Here is a 24,330-nt window from a genome sequence, read left to right as displayed (position 1 = left end):
AGTGCATGGATTTATGTGCAAATTTCTGTTTTGACCATGTTATTTCAGGTGACGATCGGAATATTTCTGAAGTTTATGTGGCTGGAAAGCAAGTTGTTCCTTTTTCAAGTTCAGTATAAATCCATTTCCCTTTGCAAAATACTCCGCTGATCATTCTGCATCTGATTTGGAAAAGATTGATTGAGCACAGTGCCTGGTCATCAGGAATGACACCTCATTTTTGTTTAATGCTTTAAAACTTGCAAACATTAGCAATTTTGTTAGACCTGTCAAGAATTACTTTACCAAATTTGTCACAGTTCTAGAGGAAACGGATATTTAAATTCTGCTGTAAAAATAGCATGTGTGCATTGATAAGGGATTTGGTAAATACCTTAATTAAAGGGGACACCTGCAGTTCCTTTAAGTAATAGTGTAGGAATCATTATGAAGAGCAGTGAGACTCTCATTGTCTATAATACATCTGAATTTAAAAAAAAGCCAGTGCTAGTAAATTGATTTTGCAGATAATGAGTATCACAGAAGAATGCAATTTTGATAATATTGTCACCAAGTATGGAGAAATCAGTGATGTTTTGGGGCATTTAGAACATTTTTTGGTTTTCTTTTGGAGCTTTTTTTTTAAAAAATAATTATTTAATTTAAAACATTATTTTTTTAAGAGAAATTAGATAAGAAATGTTTATTTATAAATAAATAAGGGTCCTTATTATCAAAGAATTTAGATTTGTCGTTTGTAGTAGGACAGAAGCAAACTGGTGGAAGAACCAAATAAGAAACAGGGCGTTAGACACAGGGAGCCGGGCTGGGAGAGCACGAAGGGCTGCATCGTTCCGTGATGCTGCCAGCTGAAACTGCGTTTCCGCAGATTTTGTTCCCAAATCTAGAAGTGGTCAGCCTCATCTCCCACCCACTCTGTTGAATTACCTTCAGCTGAGCGACAGCTGAAGGAAACTTGTGATAAATTAGGAGCAGGCACTAAGATATCTGAGCAGGGTACTCAGTGGCAAACAAATGAAAAGAGGCTTTTCTGTGCTAGAAGGAGTGCTTCATCTGGCTCAGATTCCAGCAGAACCTTCCCAAGCTCTTTGCTCCTGACTCTTCAGACAGGGTGATAGTATCTGCAAGGAAAGGGAATGGACTTTAAAAAAATCCAAGAGAAATAGGCTATTTATGGCCATTATCACCTTTGACTTGAGGTGGAAGTCATCACTGGAAAAAGCATCTCAGCTTTAACGTGCTCTTTTGTGTCTTTCAACTTGGCAACCATAATTCCAGCCCTGTTCAATTCCAGAAGAAATTGGAAATCTGTGCAATTTCCTTTCTTAAAAAACATATTTCCCTACTTTTTATCGGAGACCTTTTTTTCTTTTTTTTTTTTTAAATCAGTTTGAGGAGGGAGTTGCTTCTTTGTTTCTTTTTTATGTTTTTGCAACACAAAGGATGTAAGCTTTAATTTCAGTGTCAACAGAGACAATATTGTATTGAGTTACTATAAATCTGTGTTGAATAGGATTTTCAGGCCTGCTTGAAAATCCTCTGATTTCACTGAGCTTTGTTTCAGACTCTCACCTCACTGCCTGGCGATGTAAAGGCACAGGACTTCCCTCTGTTCACAACACAAGGGAGGTCGCTGCACCGAAGTCTCACTTCATGTCTGCTTCGGAGAGAGTGCTCGGCCCAACGTCACTGATAACTTTCTGATTTTAAAGTCATTTTTGGAGCTTACGTACTATTATGGTTGCTCCTATATGAGGATGCTCCTATATGGTTGCTCCACTATGAGACACTGTAGTGTCCAATCAAAGTGTAAAAGCTAGCTTGGGCACTTAAAGCAGTACAGTCTTTTCAGTGTGGTTGTTTTGTTTTTGTTTTTTTTCCAAAGCTGAGTAGCCCTACTGAGCAGCAGGGGATATTGGCTTGCACTTGAGTGCAGCTACGTGGCTTGCTCATGGAGAGCTACCTCAGGTATCTTCACAGGGCACTGCGCTGTGCCGTCGGCTTGCGGAGGTACAGCCGTCCCATCCATTATGTCCAGTGATTCCTAAGGTTTTAGGGGTCAAGATTTAAGAAGTAAGATTTCCACAGTCCATCAGGGTGTTTTCTTAACCGTTTTGTTTTTCCTGTGTCCCAATCACCTACACAGTAGCACACTTGCTTGGCAAATACAATCTTCAGCTCTTTAACTTGGTTTCCTGATTCAGGGAGCATTTTTCCTCATGAATTTTGACATGAATTTAATTGACCAAATTTCATGTTCCAAAACCAAAGATCTGTGAGACACCTGTTTTAATTCTCCCAGTTACTGTTTGAAACTATTTTTAGGGAGTTGCATGATTTTCAGCTTTGGCTTTCCTGCAAGAATGTTTTTTGGGATGGAGAAAGATTACACAGCCTAGTGGACAATGTATGTTTGTGCCCTACTACTTCGCTTCCAGAGCTATGAATTATATCAGCGCTTTTATTTTAGTGGTAGCCTTAACTGTCTCTGACTTCTTTGTTTTCACACTATTTTGTAGTGTTGTTAAGAATGGGATTCAGCATTTAATCTTAAAAGATTTACGGGGGAGAAGGGGTTGCATATTTGCCAACTGGGAATACGCTTATAAATACTCAAAGGGTGGGTGTCAGGAGGATGGGGCCAGGCTCTTTTCAGTGGTGCCCAGCAACAGGACAAGAGGTAACGGGCACAAACTTGAGCATAGGAAGTTCCACCTAAACATGAGGAGGAACTTCTTTACTCTGAGGGTGGCAGAGCACAGGAACAGGCTGCCCAGAGAGGTGGTGGAGTCTCCATCTCTGGAGACATTCAAAACCCGCCTGGATGCGTTCCTGTGCAACCTGCTCTGGGTGACCCTGCTCTGGCAGGGGGGTTGGACTAGATGATCTCCAGAGGTCCCTCCCAACCCTGACCATTCTATGATTCTGTGACAGGCTTGTTCAGTGGAAGACAGCATAAGCACAGAAATCTTAATGTTTTAGGAGACACAGAGGATATAGTAGCCACACTTCTCTGAAGCAATTTTGGGAAAGTCCCTGAGGATCCCATTGTGAAGTTGTTTCGATACTTAGGACTCTGGCTCTGTGTAGATTGCCAAGATGATACTTGGTGCAGTAGGGGAGGATCAGTCAGTGAAAGCTGAGACTCATACATCTACACTATATGCAGCTTAAGACTACATATAGTCTTTTTCCTTGGCTAAATATCCCCACTGCATATGCAGTTTGAAGCAGGCCAAATAATTGGTTCAGGCTCGTAATATCTCTTTTAGAGGCTGGAGTACATTTGGCATACAGCTGGGCCTGCAGTGTGGTTTCCTCCAAAATAAACTTAATCCTTGTGTACCAAAACCACTCCGCAAACTGAACCAAGGTTCAATAAGGGAAGATGGTTGGGAATTCACTTCATAACAGCACTACTGTCTCAAACCAAAATGCTAATAGAGGCTAGGACTGGGACTATTCCCCCTCCATCCTCATTGTCGCAGAATTTAGTGGCTGAAGACAAATTAAAGCAACCTCCTTGATCTCCCTCCCTCTTCCAAAAAAAAAAAAAAAAAAGAGAAAAAAAAAAGTAAAAATTAAAAATTAGGCAACCAGACAAAGGGGAGATGAGTAAGTGGAAGAAAAGAAAAGGGATAATTTTCAGTTCGTACCAATCGACACAGTGCTACTGACTTCAGATAAAACCTCTGAAAAAATGTACATGCAACTCTTTGCGGATATCACTCCCCATTAGTGCTCTTGCCAGATTGTGGATGGGATCTTTGTTTCTTAATGTGTCTTTGTGTTCAACGTTAGCACACCATTCAGACAAAGAAAAAAAAAAAAGGTAGTTTGTGGAAAGCTTGCTTGTTGGGATAATATGCTTAATGTGTTCTATGTTCAGACGAGCACTTATTTATTATAAATGGAATGTATTTGAATTACTGTTATATGTTGATCTCATTGTGTCACTTTAGATTTTGATTATTAATGGAATGCTAGTAAGTATCGCCTATGCATTATGCAGCGTTATTTGAATTATTCATGTGTGGCAAGTGGAGTTCTGCACTTTAAATTGTTGCCTTGGCCTAATGTTTATATTTATGCTGTGGTTTTTGTGCGATCAGAAAGCTTTGTAGGAGAAAAAAAAAGTGTATTTGTTCACTGAACTGAACATTTTCAGTATTGTAAGTGGACTTCCTGTTAGAAAAAGAAATGTTAAAATGACCCCGTTTAAAGGTCTGTGCCTGACTATACACTCATGAAAGAAAAAAAATTATGATGGTTTTATGAAAGCCTACATGAATAGTAATGTTTTAATTTAAAAATATTTACAGAGAAATTTATTTTTTTAAAATTTTAATAGTGATTATGCAATGCAAATTAGCAAAAGCTAGTAATTCTTGATAAATACCTACTGTTCTACCGAGCAAAGGAGAATGTATCTATTCTTGATTATACGTTCAAAAAGAATATGCAAGTCTTGAAAAATAAAAAGCGCAAGTTCTTTCAAAGAATATCCCGGCTTTAAAAGGAAAAGATATTAACAACATTGCTCAGACAAGCTGTTTAAAAATATTGCTTTAAGCATTTCCAGGAACAATCCATAACAGATGGTAAGGTGGACAGCTTTTAAAATACTGGATTTGTACGGGTAAGCAGACTGCCTTATCTGCAGTCCTGGATGTAGCAATGGTCAGCTCATCTCTGAAATGACAGTATACATGTAGAAGGTATTTAAAAAAAAAAAAGCCAAGGGATTTTGAAAATTTGAGAAAGGACTGGGAAAAAAATGAATTTGAGATGAGATTTGGAAAAGGCGTTAGCAGAATACAGAACAATGCAAAGTAGAAAGAAGCTAGATGAGAGGATCTCATAAAAGCAAGATGACATGTCAGTGAAGTTTTATGTGGGAAACACTCAGGAAAGAGGATACCTTTTCAGGTAATGTTCTCTTAAATCATGGACCTGGTTCCTTCTGAAAGTCACTGAGGCCCTACAGCTGAGCAGATCTACTTACATGCTTAATATTACAAACCCAAATAATAGCAGCTATTCGTAGCATAATTGTATAATGCTTTTCAACTTCTCAACCTCTACTTCAAGATTTAAGTCAAAATTACCTGTAACAACTCCAGAAGAAACGTGATGCAAGGGCACGTTATGCTTTACCTCCACGTGTCCTTTGAAACATTTGGTGTTGGCCAGGTCAGAGACTGAACTAGTCTGGTCACGGGGAAGAATCTCTGCTCCTGTGTGCCCCAGACGTCATCCCCTGTCATGTGCCTGGTGGCACAGTGATGACTGAGTCCGAGACAGGCAGACAGGCAGCTGGTGTGACTAGAGTCAGTGAAAATAAACTGGTTTAAAAATCATGTTGTTTTGAAGTTAAGCACACTGCAGAGAGCACAGCACGTCTGAAATTACACAAGCATATACCTAGTAGTGAATTTCTAGGTACTAGGAACTTTGGCTTAAAGTTAGGGGTTTTTTTAAGCCCTTGTCACTGTATGTGCAACAGCTCATACTTGTCTCAACAGAGCAGCCAACAAATGACATCTGCAAGGCTCTCTGTACTAAAACCAGCAGCAACAGCAACAAAAACAATTCTTGGGAAGTCAAAAGGACATCAGCAATATCAACAACAATCTGTTGTGTAAAGTTAATAGGACTGCTAGTTTTTCTCAAAAGGCTGAGCAATGTTGTTGGAGGGCAGTTTCCTGGAAATTTCAGTGGAAATTCTTTCTTGGAAAATGCCCTGAATCAGAGCGTGCTCCAACCAATGGGGTCCCCTGTGGCTTCTACGGAGGCAGTCACTTCTGTAGAGTGAATGCAATAGTCATGCCTAGACTCACACCTCCTCCCCGGTCAGGAGTCAGACGTGTGTATTCGCTTTAATTCTGGCATTAGTTTGTGGTTTCTCATACTCTCGGTTTTAGTTTGAAAACAACTATGCTGAATGACTGGAGTCGAGAGAAGGATAAGCCTTAAAGGCAATCTTACACCCACCTGCCTAACACTTCATCTCAAAAGTACTGTCCCATCAGGTAGATGTTATTATGTTTGCACAGCTCTTAGGCTCTGTGATTTGGCTTAATGACTTGAGTCAGCTGGTAACAATTAAACCCAGACAAAACCAGGACATAAACTGTGAGCAGCTGACAAAAACATACAAATGTTTTACCTTGATCTGCACTAAAGGCTTTGCTTGGCCAAGTGCTCCTAGGAGCATTTAGGTACAAAAACTCCCTGGAGATAAGCCTTCAGTAGAAGGGACCAGTGTTAGTGATAACTGAAGGCTTTTACCTTTGTGTCCTGTCTGGCCTTGTGGCTTCGGAGCTGGATTGTGTGTTCCTTTAACAGCTTTTGCTGATTAAGCTTTTAAAAAGCGGTTGCACAAACTCCTTAGCTGAGGAAGTTTACAGCCCTTGCTTCAAGACGAACCTTCTTTCCCCAAAGGAGAGTTCACATCTCACTGGAGTAAGCTTTTCTGATTCTGGTCCTTGGTTTTGTCTGCTTGTTGCCTGTTGTGCGTAGAGGATCTGGTTCTTTCGTTTGTGAAGAATGCCTAACTGGAGTTAATGTTGAATTTATCCTTCCTGTTGTACTCGTGTAGTTTCAAGAAGGAGCAATGTATTAGGAAAAATGGTATATAAGATTTCTGCTGTTCTGCTTGGTTTTGATCATGCTAAATGGGAAGTCATATACTGTCGAAACAAAATAAAGAGGCCTTGTGTTTACAACAACCCTCATCTCTTTCTGTGTTTGACTTTGGAGGAGAGAGAGAAAGGTGGCAGGCTGATTGATGAAGATTTACGGTGAAAACCGTAATACACAGCGAAGTGTTGGAGATGCACAGAACTTACCTGTTCCCTGGGGAACTCAGGCACACCCATCATAGGGGTTTGCAAACTCTGCTTAGTATGCATAACTTTATTTTAGGGGATCTGTTTCCAGATTCAGAACTCTTACAGCTTTTGATGCATCTTTATTACCAGATTTGTTGGCTTGATAAATCAAAGCCAGGGCTTCGGTAACCTTTGTACTACTTTGTGTATAAGTAGAATATCCTGAAATGCTCTCTTCTTGTACCTGGCAGCAAGCACACAGAGTCACATCTCCTTTCATGTGTTTTTCTTCACTTTCTTACTTTTCAAAACATAGGCATAAAAATGTCCCCAGTCTAAGCAGCCCTGAAACTCACCAGAAGTGGATTTCCTTAAAACAAAAACTACCATAGGAGAACCACTAATTACACACTGAGGAGTTGTATGCTGAAATTTTGAGAATTATGTGCAAGTTATTACCAACTTACGCAAAATTATGTTCACAAGAAATAAAGCTGTTCCATATTTTCATCAACCAATTTATCAGCAGGTCAAGCACACTACAGAGAAAAGACAAATGAAAGAAAGCTTCTTTATATACTACTTTCTTAATAGAAGAGCCCATTTAGGCTTTCAGCATGGGAATTCAGCTACTTAACATTTTATTTTGGAAAATAGCGGTAAGAAATGCTTTTGTGACATTTTGCTAGAGTACTATGTTGAGACTTACCTATTTAAAGCAGTGTAAACCCCAGATGTGAGCACAGTGGTTACGCTATAGAGGGTTTGTGAAAATATGAGAGCCTCTGGGTACGTTGTCAGTAAATCTCAGGCTACAATTACCTGTTTCACTACAATGAGTTGATGCAGGCGCAGCGTGCATAAGTGAACACAGAGTTTGCAAGCTTATAGAAGAGCCACCGAATAATCATGAACACATTACTGGTTTGATTTTCATCAGTCTTCTCCCATGGCTATTAAGAATACGAAGACCCTTCTTGGTTTGGGATCAGATGCTGAATCATTTATAACTGAGCTTAATAGGTCTATAGTTCATGAGTTAAGAGCATAGTTAAAATGGAAAATGAAGGTTGCTTGCCCTATGCTTGTACTCTGTAATTAGCTGTCTTCCTTCCAAGTAATGAGTTTGTGACTGCATTCTTGCATTAATTCTGATTAAAACTGTCCTTCAGGAGTTAACCTAAATATATGGCCAGAAATGCCATGAAATCCAGATGAAATATGTGTGGTGCCTTTTCCCTTCATATTTTGTCCTAGAGGTACCATCTCATAATATAAAAGGTATTTTGCTTTTTAGAACCTGGAAGTATTAAAAAGGTAGCTAAAGTTTAATCTCAGCCGCTACTTAAACAAATCTCAACCTCCCAGCACACTGGTGAAGGTTCATAGCTGTGAGAAGCCCAACTCCTCTGATAAATCATACAGAATATCAATTCCAGCTAGCTGTGGGCAGTGCTAATGCTCGTTGTATGAACGCAGCGGTGCAAGAATTGTTCCCTGACCTTTTATTTTTGAGGAGGTGTCAACGTTGTAGTATTTTTACTGCCTGTGAAACAGCAAACAGATGAGCCAAACAAGAGCAGTGCTGTCTCGCAGCACTCACCAGGCAGCGCTTAGCAATCCTCCCTACCCCGGCTGAGGGGCTGCATGTGTTGGGGGCATTTCCAGCACAGTTATACAAAGATTCGCATGCTCCGAGGGATAATTGAGGGAAAAGAGAAGAGTCTGAACTGCGTGCGGAAGATGCTGTTGCAGAAAGAGAGATTCACAGATTTAGATTAAGCCTAAACCTATAAAGAAACGAACTGTTGTAATCCTCTGCTCTGACCCCTCCAGGCCCTCAGGGCGGGGTGACCCACATGCTAAACACTCGCCACCTCGGCTTATTATGGGGGCTTGTTACATGGTGCTGCGCTGAACACTGCGCTAGCAGTCTGGGAGGTTGTTTGACAGCCCATTGCTCAGCCAGCCTACACGAGCAGCCCAAACTCTCACCGGAGGCCTGTCAGAGAGCAGGCACCTGAGCAGAGTTTCCTGCACTCCTTGGCTGGTGTCCCCATCGCTAAGGCATCCTCACCTCAACCCCATCTCGGGCATCCTCACCGCAACACAAACTCAAACTGTCAACAACAAAATTAAATTCAAAATTATATACTTGCACTTTTCCTGCTACAAAAGCCATCTCAAAGCGGTTCACGTGCACAGAGACCTCTTGGCTGTACCTTTGCCCTGTAGCAGCTGCCATGTCTGGCTGCAGGTGCTGATGTGGGACTGAGACAAGGTGAGGCACTGTGAGGTGGGACATGGCATGAGAAACCATCATATACCCTTGCACTTCTGTTTTTTTCTCTCTTTAAAAAGAACACGGGCTTGTAATTTTACCCCTGCTTTTTAAAACCCTTTAAGGAGTTGCAGAAGAAAGAGAAAGGGAAAGGAAGAAAATAAGAGAGAAAAAGGAAAGCAAGAACAAAAGAAATAATGAAAAGAAGAGCAGGAGAGAAAAAAAAATGGAAGAAACAAGTCTTTCCTCCTGCTTTTCCCTACTGCATTTTTGAGGCTTTATCTTATAGAGGTGTTTTGGGTCAGTGAGAGCAGCCCAGGGGTAGAGATGGCGGGGAGGAGGCTGTGAGGGGAGAGTTGTACCCACCTGCGCTGCTCTGCCCCTAGTCCTGCACAGCCCCTCTTCCTCTTCTTCTGGAGCTTCGCTCCTCAAGGCTGGCCTGCCAGGGCATCTACAGTCTTCCTAGTCCCCTGGTGAGCCGCAGCACTCTGATAATGCCCGCTCACAGTATCACATGCCATCACTTTTCGTGAGCATCTCTACAACTTCAACGTACAATGCACCACCTAGAGAAGCAACTGCTTGCAAGAAATATAGAGCCATTGCCCTACACGCTTACTGCCATTTCACACTTTTTACTCCAGTGACATATAAACCTTACATTAAAAAAGTCTGACCCATACAGATAGTTGGAGTAATAGAAGGAATCCAGGGTAGGCAGAGGTATAAGCGTCTTAGGTGCTACACTGTCTCAACAGCAGCGTTGAGATCTGCACTGGAGAAGAGGACACAATGTGCCCAAAGGAATGCTCAGTTTCTTGGTGTATAGGTCATGAAATTTGCATTTCAATGAAAACCACTGGAATAACAACAACAAAAAAACAGTAATGTGGACCCTCTAGGATTGTGGAGTTACCTGATGGTTATTGTCCAAAGAGTAGAGGCTACACAGGCTGCAATGCTGAAGGCTGCAGCCTGTGAAAGCACAAAATGAGTGCTAAACCCATGAGTGTGCAAGTCACCAGCACCATCATATGTGTGGGGCTGCAGGATCAATGCCAGGCTTTACGGTTGAGCTTCCCTACAGGACACGTAGCAGTAGGCTCTGGTGTGCTTGGAGCTGGCCCTCTTTATTATTTTCTAGGTCTTTCCTGCAAAAATGTGTTTTAATTTAAAGTGCCTGGAATTGGTTTGGTAACCTTTCCCCACAAAGAGAGATGCTGCTGGGTGAGAAGAAAGTGGATACAACTTTAAGGTGATGAGAAAAGAAGCAAGCAGTAAGAGCTCTGGGATAGGAGAAGGAATGATAAAGCCCATTCTACCTTTCAGCTTCCTCCTGTTCCCCACCTGTACACATCCTAAGTACAGTTGTCACAGATGGAGTGATGCACTTCACTTGTAGACAGAAGCAGCAATACATTTATTGATACAAACCAGGAATTTAACTAAGTTTGATAGTAAATGTGGCAGTGTTTTAACAAGATTCAGTGGCAAGGCACACTTGGTTATTTACTGCATAGAGGGCAGGGTCAGACAGAACTGTCAGGGAGACCTTCCTGTTGAGTAGAGGTTCAGAAAGGACACCTTTGCTTTCCAAAATCCTTCTCAGAGAAGAGTCTGGGTGCATCAGTATCCAATCCAAGTCCCAAACTTGGTCAATGGCTTATGTCTAAAGGATTATATACATGCAATCAATCCTTTATATCACTTACCTAAGATTTCAAGATTTAGCATGCTGTTAGTGACTTCCCGAGGATCTGTTGTGGCAAGGAATCTCTGAATCTCAAGAAGTGACCTTGAGACATCTCCCTACTCAAGAGGAGATCCTGGCGTGCAGCCCACTGCTATGCAGGAGAGCTCAAAAGGCTTTTGGACTGTTCACTATTTATGGGGGTAAGATGATTGACTTATATTTGCGTAGCAACCAAAGTAGCAGTGATGTGATGTGATTAGGTGGGAGCATTGCTTAAGTTAGCCCATAGCTATTGGGCTATGAGTTATCTGTCTCCCTGAAACCATGTTGAGCCAGATGCAGCCATCATGACCAGATGCATCCATGATGACCACCATGGGTTGGTATCGGGTTGTGGGAAATAAAGGTCATATTGGCCACGGAGCACCCTGTCACAACAGTTCACCTTTAATGCAGCCTGAGGGAATCTTGTTCTAGATTACTTTTTCCTTGAAAGAGTGCTTAATGACAACCTGTGAGCTCAAGGAAGTCCTTTACAGGGTCACAGTAGCACCAGGCTGATAGCAATAACTCCCTCACAAATTAGTCCCTTTCAGAAAAGTTATTGTAGTGGATTTCTAAGAGTAAAACCAAGAATGAACTTCAATGCAAGCAGCTAAGAGTGTGGAAATACAACCAGGTGGAAAATCTCCTTCGAAGAGATGGCCCTGTTGGGCTGGAGCCTGCCCAGCCTCTAGTCCCATGCGCTGGCAGTTCCCCTGCCGCAGCTGCCTCTTGGGGGCTGGTGGGACACCTCAGTGTCACTGCCCAGGTAAGAACGACATGACCTCCACGAGAAAGGGATGGTGTTCTCCTTCTGTGAAGGGGAAGCTTAAGGAAGATGACCAAACCTGGTATAAATGCTAGTTTTCCTCATGGGAGGAAAGGTCAACCAGCTCTTCTCATTTTATTCAGTGCAACTGTGGTCTCCAAGAAGGGCTATTTTTATAGTAATGCTACAGCATTTTTGCTCCCTTTTAACTCCAAACAAGAAAGATAAAGTCAAACAGGAAGAGTTAATTACAAAGGATTTTATTTTATATATGCTTTTAGGAGCATTTTTAATCCTTGCTTGAGTAAAGAGCATCTGTTGTTAATGCTGGCAGGGGTGGCTTTGGTTTCTAGCCAGGATGGTAAACTATAATGAGAGCTGCAAGTATTCAGGAACAACTGACTCTTCAGAAAGAACAAGGCACACTATTCATACAGTAAAAACTAAAACTTTGTCAAACAAAGGAAAGTAAATGGTGTTAAGTCATTATCATTTCACCTCATTAAACTGATGGGTGATTTCAGGTACATGCCGCCATGAAGGCAGCATGTAAACTACTGGAACTGTGGGGTCCAGGGCACCCTACCTGCTCCTCATCTGGGCATAGGCTGGGCTTGGGGTAACCTAAAATGATGGTGGGGATTTGCAGAGGGAACGCCCTCCGGGGAGACATCACTGCAGAAATTGATCAGTTCCCCATCAAACACATGGCCACATACCCCTGGCTACCCTAAACACAAACAGTGAAAAGTGTGAAATGATTCTTCCTCACAGTCAGCAACATCAACTCAGCTTTTCTCCACAGAAAGAGCCAGGTGATTGCCCTGCTAGTAACATTCAGCACACAGCTGCTTATGAAATTTGATGTGAAACATTTTCTGGTGGAAAAATGTCTTTTGGCAAAAGTGTTGTTTCATCAGTTTCAATATTTCATCAGTTCTTGTGGAATTTAACTATAATTTAGGTACAATGCTCTTCAGTAGGAATTTTTTCAACTGGCAAGATGGATCCAGCATGGGCTTCAAGTGAAATACTTCACATCTCTGAGCAATCAAGTGATATAAGTGCTCAGCTGACAGATCTTGGGAGCAGTGCTTTTCTGTGTTCCTGTGTCAGTCTGGAATCATCTTTCTGGGATGCTGAAAAACAGCTGCTCCTATAATTAGTTCATGAAGTGTCACTTCTAGGGTATCCACTAAATCCAGTTTAGGCTGCCATCAGCAGAAAGATGCTGCAAGCTCATGGTTGTTTAGTGGCCTCTGCTAACCAAAATGCAACTAAACAAAAAGAAAAAATACAGAAAAAAAGAAGAAAAAAAAGAAGAAAGCAAGTAAAATTTCACCCATTGCAAACAGAATTAATTTTCTCTTGACAAACATTATCTGTAAATCCTGTTGGGCATATTGGGGTGTTGTGAGGCTAACTGGGCATCGAGGCAGCTCGAACAACTTTTCTTCCTACGCAGTACCTCTTCTCTGAATCCATGGAGGACTTCAGCCGTCACACCAATGACCCTGGCTCTTACATCCTCAGATCAAAAAAACCCCATCCCTTTCTCATTTTTTTAAAATTTGAAAAAAAGTATAGCAAATGGGAGTGGGCTCAGGAACCCCAGAGCTGTTGACAGTTTTACGTTCTTCATGTGGAGAACGGGTATATCCTCAGTGGCACACCAGACAGTGCTCTCTGCGTCTGTCCTCCCACAGGGATAACTGAGTGCTTCCTTACGCAAAGATGTAAAAAGGACTGAGCTGGGTCATACCAAAGGTTTATTTAGCACAACTGTCCTATTTCTAGTAAGGTTGATAAACGTGAACGTGCAGGTGAACAGCAGGACACAGCACAAGCCTTCCCTCATAGCATCCCCTGCTTTCAGACAGGAATTCTTAGAAATTTAGAGCCATCAAGGAAATTTGATTTAGCTCCTTAATTTGTCTAATCCCTTTCTGAAACATTTCTATTTTTGCTCTCTGTAACTTCCAGTTGACTGTTTGTCATACCTGTTCATTATGTGTTAGGTTGTAGAATCGTTTCTTCCTTTTTTGTTTTTGGTTGGTTTTTTGCCCTTTTTTTTTTTTAAACTGCCTGCATAAATACATCACTGCTTCTCAGTCTGCAAGCTATAGTGAATAATATGTTGTCACCCTTTCCATTAGCATCACTGTCCTTAAAATCGGTTTCATGGGAAAGTAGGAATATTTTGTTCTTCTTATAATTGAAGTAGGGTTTGATATTTTAAAGCCGTAAACTAATTGAAGTAGGGGCTTAATATATTAGAACTGTAAATTAGAGTAGAAGCTTAATTTAGGAGACTGGGCACCTTAAGGCTGTACAAAGAGCAGATGCAACAGTTGTAGTACTAAATGTCAGAACTTATCTCCTATTTTTTAAGAAAGAATGGTATAGGACAATATAACCTTCTAGTAGAAGTATATCTCTCAAAACAAGGGGCCCAGGGTTGCTGAGGAATGCAGAGACTAGTCAAAGCTAACACGTTTGATGTGCCAGCAAGAATAAAGGAGTAGAGGCCTGCAGTTCACCCAGAAGTCACAACAATGAAGAGGAGTCTGAAGACCACCAGGAGACTCTAGTGCGCATGTGGGAGTGGGCAGTAACCTGTAATAATGAGTTAATGAATAAGTAATCATTTCTTGGAAAGCTAGTGAATATGTAGACATAAAATGTATTCAAACTGTACATCTAAATCAGTTGGCATGCACGTTAGGTGGACCAATCCCCTGTGCGCCCGGTGCTGCAATAAAGAATACCTGCTTAATAGTCACCAAGGCTACCGAGTCTTAACTTCAGCGTTTCACCGCATCACAATTTTGACTCAGATTTATCAAAAGGGTGTTTTCATGTATTTATTTTGTGATTTGGTTTGACAGAGAAAGCTTAGGGCTGGGCAGCAAATTATATGTGAAGAAGACCGGGCTGGTTTCACAGAAAGAATGGAGCAACAGCCCATTTCCATATCCCCCAAACAAAACTGACCATTTCATAGACCTGGAAGCAGCAGAACGTTATGTACATGTTGTGCAAGGGACAAACAGCTTGGGATTTTCCTGCCACCACGGAAATGTCTGGTCTCCCTGTGCCAAGGCTGATAGACATGTTGAGTTGGGCGTTGATGAAGAACGGTGTCAGATGCAGGGTTGGACAGACTTCAGAAAAAGTATTGTACAGCTAATGTCTTTCTCTTGATCCAAGGCTGATTAACAGTATCAAGTGTCCACAGTTTCTTCCTCCCTGTACAAACATGGTGTGTGGCATGAGAGCCGCTATGAAGAAGAGAGCAGTAATTGTATGCCAGGGCATGGAAAGAGGGGACAGAGGCAAGAGGAGGATATTTCCTTCCTCTCCACTGGCCCTTACTTCCGTAAAACCTAATACTTAAAAGAAGTGCTTTCTAACAGAAAAGGACTACAATAAAAACACTGTTGTTTTACCCTCCTAATAAGGACACAAGAGGAACAGGCACTGCGGGCTGGCAGCAGTGTCACCCTTCACAACTCCTTTCAGAGATGTTTTATGAGTTCCTGCTGATGTGCAGTCTGTGAGCACTACCAAAACATTATGTTCTGGGACAAGCTTAAAAATCTGCGTCAAAATACAGACATACTTGATCTCTGACCTCAGCAAATTCAAAGTCAAAATAGCTTGACTGCAAATAGACGCACAAAGTGCAAAATGTCCCTTTGGATCATTATTCATACTCACTTCTGTTATTCACATGAGCGCTCAGAACAATTACATTTTGTTTTCTAAATTGCCCTCCAAGTACAACTACAACTAGGTAAATATTCAGATACTGAGGTGACAAATTGTGGGACAGATGGATGAACTGCATGATATTACTATACAGCAAGGATAAGTGTTTGTAACTTGTTTTCTAAACCCAAGACTGCCATAACAGAGTTGGGGTTGTTCAGCCTGCAGAAGTGAAGGCTCCAGGGACACCTTATGGCAGCCTTCCACTGTCTGAAGGGGGCCTACAAGGAAGCTGGAGAGGGACTACTTATAAGGGTATGTAGTGATAGGACAACGGGTAATGGTTTCAAACTGGAAGAGGGTAGATTTAGACTAGATATCAGGAAGAAAGTTTTCACTGTGAGGGTAGTGAGACACAGGCTGCCAAGAGAAGTTGTGGATGCCCCATCCGTGGAAGCGTTCAAGGCCAGGCTGGATGAGGCTTTGAGCAGCCTGGTCTAGTGGGAGGTGTCCCTGCCCCCAGCAGGGGGGTTGGAACTAGGTGATCTTTAAGGTCCCTTCCAACCTAAACCATTCTATGATTTTATGTTCTATGCAACCTCAACATTCTCATAGATGCAAAGACCATGAAAATTTAATTTGGTCTTCCCTTGTGGAAGATGGTTACAAAAGCAAGGTCTAAGACATTGCCAAAAATTACTTTGTAATAACCACAACAGCTCTTTAATGAGACTTACTCATCCTTTTACACTAGAGGGCAAGAAAATCATCATGGTCCCATTGCTTTTTCTGCCTTTGGCAGAGCCCAGAAAAGACCAGCTGAATGCTGCTGCTTCTCTGCCAAGAGAGAGGATACAATGATGTGCAACCATCTCCCTTGGCCTCAAGGATTCACCTGCCAGCCCTGCCCCTCTCTGGAGAAAAGAAAGCCACCACTGACTGCTTACAAAGGTCTAAGCAACCAGTCTGAGAGGCAGTGAAAGAAATGACTCATTTTGCTCCCCTCTGTAATGTTTGTGCTGCATTGGGTGAGTTAGTTAAACTTTTCTGCAGGCATAATTTTACCAACTACTTCCAGCCTCAACAGCATGGGCAGATGCTTATAAAAAGGACTCTTGCCTGTTCAGCAAAGAATGCTGCACCTTAGTTACTAATAACACCTAAATAATTGCTTTGGGTGGTTCTGTTATTTAGCCAGGCTTATGAAGTGATAATTGTATATGTGATAGTAGGGCTAAATGCACTGAACTGTCTTTCGCATTTGCTGAGAGGGTGACTCACTGAGTTCACTAAATCTCTGCATGTTTAACTCCAAAATATGGGGGCTGAGCTAATGGATTTCAAAGAGGTATTTAATAAGCAGATTCCTCCACTGCCCACACAAATGCATGCTAATAATCAGACAAAATTAAGTATGAGCATGATTTGTGTGGTGTCTCTCACTGGCATAAATAGCTCCCACACTCCCCTCTGCATTTCCTTTGGACCGTTTACGGTGCAGTGATCACTTGTAGTGAACCGTTGTCTTTTCAGTACTAAAATAACTATGCTGGAGGGGCACGGGCAGCCCCAGCCGGACTGCGGAGAGGAACGGCAGCTGGGACACCCGCTCGCATGGGGGTGGCAGTGCCAGGGCTCAACCCGCAGCAGACAGACCCTGCCGGGCTGTCCTGGCCACCCTTTCTCTCTGGCAGCTTCTGTGAAGTGCCAGGACCTCTGGGCATCGCTTCCAGCGGGGAGACGAAGCACAGGGAAGACTGTGGTTAGTCACAGGTTATTTTAAGCTGAATCGAACTCCTGAGCCGGTTGCGTTACTACCTTTGTGGACCGAGAATGGCTCTTTCCTTGAAGTAGGAAACAAAAAAAGCTATACACTGCGCTCGTGGCTGTAACCCTGCATGCACAAAAGGTTTTAAAAAAGCAAAAGCATTTTAGAAAAGCAAAAGCGTGCATCTGATCTCTGAAAAACGCAAGGCTTCGCTTGCCTACACACAGCACTCGGACAACTCAGGTGGGAGAGCGAGGGGCAGGGATTTTCAGATCCAGTGCTCGTCTAGGACAGAGCTGTGCACCACAGAGGTGTGTTTGAACAACAGGCTTTTAAAAACACACAATGACCAGGTTTGGGAGAACACAGGGATTTCATACAATCCCTGTGACTGTACTCCACCTAACTAAATTATAGTTGGTTAAAAAAATAAACAGAAGCCAGCAACTTAACTGATGCTACTGAAAGATGCCCTAAAAAAAGGCATAGTTAGCAGAAAAGAAGTGGAAGTTACCCTGACTGCCAGTCAGGGTAGTGACATTTTGTCAGCTTTTTTTTAAAAAAGCTCTCTATTTGTAGCCCAAAACAGCATACTACTTATACTCAAAAGCAGGCTGCACATATATTAACTTCCTTTCTCCAGTACTAATAAACTCTGCAAAGATATGTCCTTGGCATAACCTTTTACCGCGATTAGTTAAAAAATAACCCCCACCCCACCCTCGACACCAGCAGCTTTTCAAATTACATGAACAGCTTTAAGAAAATCACAGACAGCTTTGCTTCAAACTGTCAAAGTGCTGCCAGGAGGAGAGGAGGATGAAATGAAAGAGGAAAGCAAAGGCCAGCTGAAGCTGCTGTAGGAGTTAGTGACGGAGTAAGGGTGTTTCTGAGGTCTGGGAGCAGAAGCGTAACAGAGTAAGGGTATTCTTGCCTATCGCTGCTTTTATTGTTTGTCGTGGGTGTGACACGGTTGCTTCCTGAGCTGAAGTGCCAGCAATTGAATATTTTTAATAGCCTGACCGAGGAAAAAGCATGGTGGTGGGTGGATTATTAGCCTCCATAGAAGCCGACTGGAGTACATAGATATTTTGTGTTAGTGTTTACTGTAAGGTAAAAGCAGGAACGGTTACCTCTTGGCTTCATCTGCTTTTTCCCGCCAGCACAACATGATGTGATGGACGTGTGGCTCATGCAGTGCCTGCTCAGGGCCTGGCCAAAGGGCTGCTGCACCTCCCCTGGCCCTCCCTGCCCTCGGGGAGGGGGAGAAGCTGTTGCCACCCCAGAGCCTGGGTGGGGAAGCAGGGAGGAGGCACCCTTGAAGAAGCAAGGAGAGGTGGGTCTGGAGCCTGGCGCTGTCACTGCTGCTTTATGCAGCCAGGGGCAGTTTAGGACACGGATGATGTGCTCCTCTCGGTTTGGTCTGCACTTGGGGCACCCCCAGATGTTGTACCTCTGTTCCTGGCAGCGTAACTCACCCTTGCCCTCCCTGTGATCCATGCTATTACTCTTTAAAATGTGTCTTTTTAACTTGGATTACTTGGGCAAAAACAAATCAGGGAGCAATTGCATATTTGAAGGCAGAAGGGGTGAAAAACCAGGGCTGTAGGCAGGTCAAGAAGCTGGTGGCAGCAGCTTGGTAATATGGCTCAGCTGGAGGCAGGACCGGAGGGTTTTGTCCTCGCTGACACCTTCCGTGCTCCATCCTCACCTCTGTGCGTTGGGGACAGCAACCCTTACCCACCATCATAAAGGGCTCTGGGATACAAAGAGTAAGAGGGATGTAAAAGTCCTAATGTTATTATTCACTGATATAACCTTTGGTCTCCAGCAGCTATTTGCAGATGAGTGTTAAATGCCTCTATTTACTGAAGGCTGGTCAACACTGAGAAATGACTCTGTGCTGACCTGTGATTCAACCTCACCAGATGACAAACCGTTAAACACAACAATCTCTGTTTACGTGAAACTCTGAGTAAATCAACTCGTCCCTCCAGGCCATTTCCTAACATAATACAATTTCCAAACTCTGGCTTAGAAAATATTGCTGAGGAGCCAGTGAACTATTCCTGCTGTTGGTCCTTTATTTATTGCCAGATGCCTACACATAAGAGACTAAATTACAATTATCAGCAAAAATATCACCTTAAATCAAATGTAAACCTATTTCTGCAACCTGCAGGTTAAGGGCTCGGACTTAGCTAGCAAACCTGGAAGCCACGATGGCAAATGCCAGCCTTTGCATCACTGCTGACATGCTTGAAGCTACCAGCCAACTTGTCTCGGCACCGAGACTGAAACTGCAATTCCTCCACAGCCCATGCAAACCCACATGTGGTTGTCTCACCTCTCCTGCCTTGTCCCTGCCTCCTCCTTGCACTAAATCCGGTACGCAGTTAACTTTCCACGAGCTGTTGTGGTGACTGAACTGGCAGCAAAACATCCAAGTCTTTGGCCCTACAAGGTCAGTCGGAAGGTGAGCTTCTAGTAGAAATGCACAATTCCGTACAGATGTTACCCATCAGAGGAGCCCAGTACAGCAATCAAAGCAACCAGCTCAGTCTCACTCTGAAGACTGTAACCAGACTGAAAGGGATCAAGATTTTTCCAGGGTCATAAACCTACTTTCCCCTCACAAATCCCATGCTACTTAAAATACAACTAAGGAAAATCTACTTTAGCCTAATCCTGTTTAAACCTAGTCTGACCTGGTCTCCCAGAAGCATTATCAAAGTCAAAAGGTCCTGCACACGAACGGTTTCACAGGCTCCCTTGGGAACTCAGGGCATATTCATCATGTGCCCAACTTCTTGCCAACCTACTAAAGTAAACTTCAATCACACGTACAGTAAAAATGCTGTCTGCTCAAGGAAAATCCTCATCAGCAAATGAGGCAGGTTGGGTGGGTTTTAAACAACATAAATATAAATGTACTCTCTGGTAAAGAGCAGATAAACAGGAATGAGGAACAGTGAATTAAATTGCTTTGCTTTTCCTCAGATCTGTACCATAAACTAGGTGATATTACACGTGAAGATTCACAGTGGGACTTTATCCTGTCTCGCTATATTGCAAAATCACCAATTAGGCAAAAATATTAGAGAGGGGCACTGTAGGTCTCTGAAGATGAAAGGCCTGAGCTGGAGGGAGCATTTCCCCACCTACGTGTTTGCCACGCAGTAGCTTGGCAAACACCTTGTGCTTCTAACACCTCTCTCACGAGAGAGTACACCGACAAACTGATGAACATCACCACCAAAATGCTTTCAGAAAATAAAATACATTAACTACACGTAAAGACTGCTGTAAATGAAATGTGAAAATAAAATCAACCAAGAAAGAGAAGTCCACATATACATCGCTATATATGCCCAGCTAGCATTTAATGACACATTTCAGGCACTGGATAAAAGGACTGAGATATGTATGGTTGCAGTGGGAAAATGAAGCTGAAAGAAAAGTTCTGCTGTGAGCAGGGCCCCATACCGAGTCATGGCTTCAGTTTATCCTTTAGGTGGTGTTGCCTTCATCTATATTGATTTCATTATTGCACCACCAGAAGGAGTTCCAGGAAGAACCTGTAAGCACATGAACCAGGAAGAGCAGGTTAAAAGTGACTTACCACCAATGGTGCTCACAGCCTTATCAAAACAACCTCAAAAAAAACCCTAACAAAACTCCCAACCGAAGCATTTTAAAACTGCGGATTTTTCCCTAACAGCAAACCAAACCATGGTGAGGCTGGCTGGCTGTGGGTATGGAGGAGAGTAAAACCAATTCAGGTGCAGCTGCATTTTAAAGTAGCTTAGCAAGTGATGCAGTGGGCAGCTAAGGTGTCTTCAGTCCAGTTAGGTAAGTACATTTGGCTATTACACAGCCAGCGACTCTAACTCTTTCCTTCGATTTAAACATTTTTCATGAGCAACGCAGCCTTGGTGGTTCATTTAGCAAACACGGCCCTGGTCCATCATTAGGGATGGTCATCTTACGCTGGTATTCGAGCTGGTCTTATACAGAGACAGTCACTTGATAACTATGGTATATGTAGGTACCGTACGGTACAAACATCAGGCTTGTGTTCAGTTGAATCCTTCGAGATACGGAATGTTAACTCGAGGAAAAATGAAAAAGATGAAGGCACTGCATATTTTAAATACAAAATTCCTTGATACACACGCAACCCCCTATACATATTTGCAAAAATAATACAGGCACAACAATTAGAAAAGGCAACAAAACAAAGTAAGAACTTGCTCCACAGCCACAGTAACATAATTGAGAAGTTACTGCCTGTGTATGGATTAAAGACGGCATCTCGCACTGCTATCTTAGCCATCTAGCATGTGAGGCAACCTGTCGGGAACTCGGGAGGAGGACAGGGGCTCTGGGAATGGCACGAGCAGTGGGTGATCTCTCTGCGAAATGCCTGCAGAGAGGGAGGCACTTCACCCTACAACCCTCTCAGGTGCCCTTACGGTCGGTTAAGTGCAAGACTTAACCTGCCTTGGGCCAGGACTAATTACACAGGCATGCTTGTACTCAGCTGCAGGAGTAGATAAAATGATCCTATTTATTTTTTATTTTCTCTCCATAATAAATAAACCTCAGTTTGTGATAACCAGGCTTATTGCAACTCGGGAATAAACGCTGTGAGCTGGTTGTACATACAGGGAGAAAAAGGCTAGGACCACAAGGAGGTTTAGTAAAGGTAGAGGTATCTTAGTTAGGGTGCTCGAGCCAAAGTAACGTACACACAAGAAACCCAACTTCCAACAGTATTACAACACTGGCCATGGAGAGGAACACACACAGAGAAATGAAATTAGCATAAAAAAAAAATAAAATCTGTCATCTACATCTTAACATTTAGTACAAAAGGCAAGAGTGAAACACCGCTTCTTCAGGAAGCTGTGACTCCAGTCATTTCAATAATCAACATTTTCTTTTTTTTTTTTAAATGGTACAGATTTGTATCTACACAAATAAGGAGTCAAACCAGTGTTTTGGGTTGCTGTTTTAGGTGTTGATTCTTGCATTTATTTCAGTACTGCCATCTTTAACAGTTTTACACCTCTATTTTAATTTCATTTAAATCACTGGCTGCTGATACTCTGCTATTTGCATCCCACATGCCAAGACTTGCTTCTTCTGCTGAATTCGATCGTTTATACGAGTCAGAAATCTGGTCCTTTGTTTGGCTTCATTGTGCTGATGTGCCCTTTCAAGCAGAAACAGTCTCTGTACTTCCGTAGTCTAGTAAAAAAACCAAAACAACCCAACCCTGTTTCTTCTTTGGCCATCACTAAATTACTACTACAATAGGCAATTTAAAGGCCGAAGCACATTCTGCTCAAGCGTTTACAGTAGATTAAGGGGTAACTCAGGGCTGTGAAATGGTATTTAAAACTCTCTTCTGTTAGATATTGACCTGGCTGTGGTGATAACTAATCCTCACTGCACTCAAGAGAGAACTTGGCTCCTGGACTATGTTTTAACGTTTCCATAACTCTCATTATTTTTCCAGCTCAGGTTTTCTAACTGTTCCCCTCCGTTAACCGTTTGGGTTTGTCATTTATTAATTCCAATGGCATCCAGGTACTTTCAGGTGTATTTTGTGTCTCCTGAATCAGACCTCAGTCCATCAAATTTCCTGGGTGTTCTATTACAAAAAAGATTAAGGGAGTCACCAATAGGTCATTTGTGACAAAATGCATTTTCATTGTTTGGTTGGCTGACAAAACTAATAAAAGGAACATAAAAATCTCACACCCATACACGGAGCAAAGTTCCTTTTCTTACTGAATCATTGCTACTTAACACTTCTGGATACCCGAAATAAACCAATTTCCTTATTTGCTGCGCATTTCCTCCTTCAAGCATACTCATCAGGTGATACTGTAGAGCTGCTTAGGAATGCCAAGAAACTGACATGCATTTTGACTCATTATAGATACCAGACAAGAGCTAAATCCTTATTAAGTACCTTTTGAGTGACTGAGACATGACAAATACAAGCAAGTGTCTAAGACATGCCCTTGCACTTGTAAATAATGACCTTCCAAAACACCTCACAGAGTAACTGAGTATCCAAGGGCTAAGTACCAGGAAGACAGTCAGGGCTTCTCGACTCCACGGCATCCTTATGCACCACAACCAACCAAGCCATCTGGCAGCAACAGGTTGGAAACACCACAGGAAGATCGTCATTGTACTCCAAATTTCAGGTTTAACATTACCAGCTGTCAGTAAGTTTGCACAGAATCCTGTGGAACACAGTATTATTGCCCAGCCATAACACCAGCTAGGCAAGTATTTCACAGATTGAAGATTACCAGTTTTTCGTCACCTAGCTGCTTTTACTTACTCATTTGTTTGTGTGTTCCTTTTTGTTTCCCAAGTATAAAAAGTCCCCATCATCTGGTAAACTTGTTTGGGACAGAAGACGACTCTTCCCAAATGGTGTGTTTATACACAGGTTAAGAACACCTCAGTCTAAGAGCCAAATGTTAAATGAGGATCAGTGTCATGTGAAGTGATCACGTTTCTTTCTTGGAAGAAGGGTATACTATTCATAGCTGTTTGTCACTTTAAACTGAAATGACAGCACCTTTATGAATGGCTTATGTTTAGATATTATAGAAGAGGGACTCTTTTTCTCAAAGGATTTTAATACCACTGTATTAAAACTGACTGTGACTGACAGTGCTGTGGGAGTTAACCATTTATTTTAGGAATATATATACCATTCTCCCAAGTCGGGCGGTAGGGAGTGGGATCTGAAAGACTCTGCATCTACATTCTTACTCTTTGCCAAGGAAGGTGCCACAGTCTTTACACTGAAGTTTAAATACTACCCCCACGCACACTTCATCAATACCTGCTCTTTTAAACCATCTTCCCCTTCTTTGAGTCTTTAGTAAGCCTCAACAGAATTAGGGCTCCTGAATGATTACAGACACTGTATAAATTATTAAAAGAACAAAGCTCAAGGAAGCTTGCAGACTTACTTTTGAGTACAGGTTCACACCCCATTTGTGGGCAATTTACATGAGATACAGTTCATGATTTTACAAGACAATGAGGAATTTTTCCATTCCGTATTTTCCTCCACGGATCTACTAAGAGCAATTATTTCAGCAAGTCTTCTTAAGTACAGCCTTTTTTTTCAGATGAAAAAGCAGACAGTGAGATTGATACCGCCACAATCATTAACATTGGTATCAGTACTACTAC

General features: G+C 42.3%; 1 protein-coding gene across 1 annotated transcript in view; it reads left to right on the top strand.

The window, feature by feature from the left end:
- The window catches only part of GDA (guanine deaminase), a 32,049-nt gene extending 25,318 nt beyond the window's left edge, over positions 1 to 6,731 (top strand). The window contains exon 14 of the mRNA XM_063320053.1: positions 49 to 6,731. Coding sequence (XP_063176123.1) covers positions 49 to 119 — 71 coding nt within the window. The 3' untranslated portion in view covers positions 120 to 6,731. The remainder of the gene's footprint in view (positions 1 to 48) is intronic.
- Positions 6,732 to 24,330: the final 17,599 nt, after the last annotated feature.

The sequence above is a fragment of the Chroicocephalus ridibundus genome, chromosome Z, assembly GCF_963924245.1.
Source record: "Chroicocephalus ridibundus chromosome Z, bChrRid1.1, whole genome shotgun sequence".
NCBI lineage: Eukaryota > Metazoa > Chordata > Aves > Charadriiformes > Laridae > Chroicocephalus > Chroicocephalus ridibundus.
The sequence above is the reverse complement of the archived record's forward strand: the minus strand, read 5'-3'. Positions and strand labels throughout refer to the sequence as shown.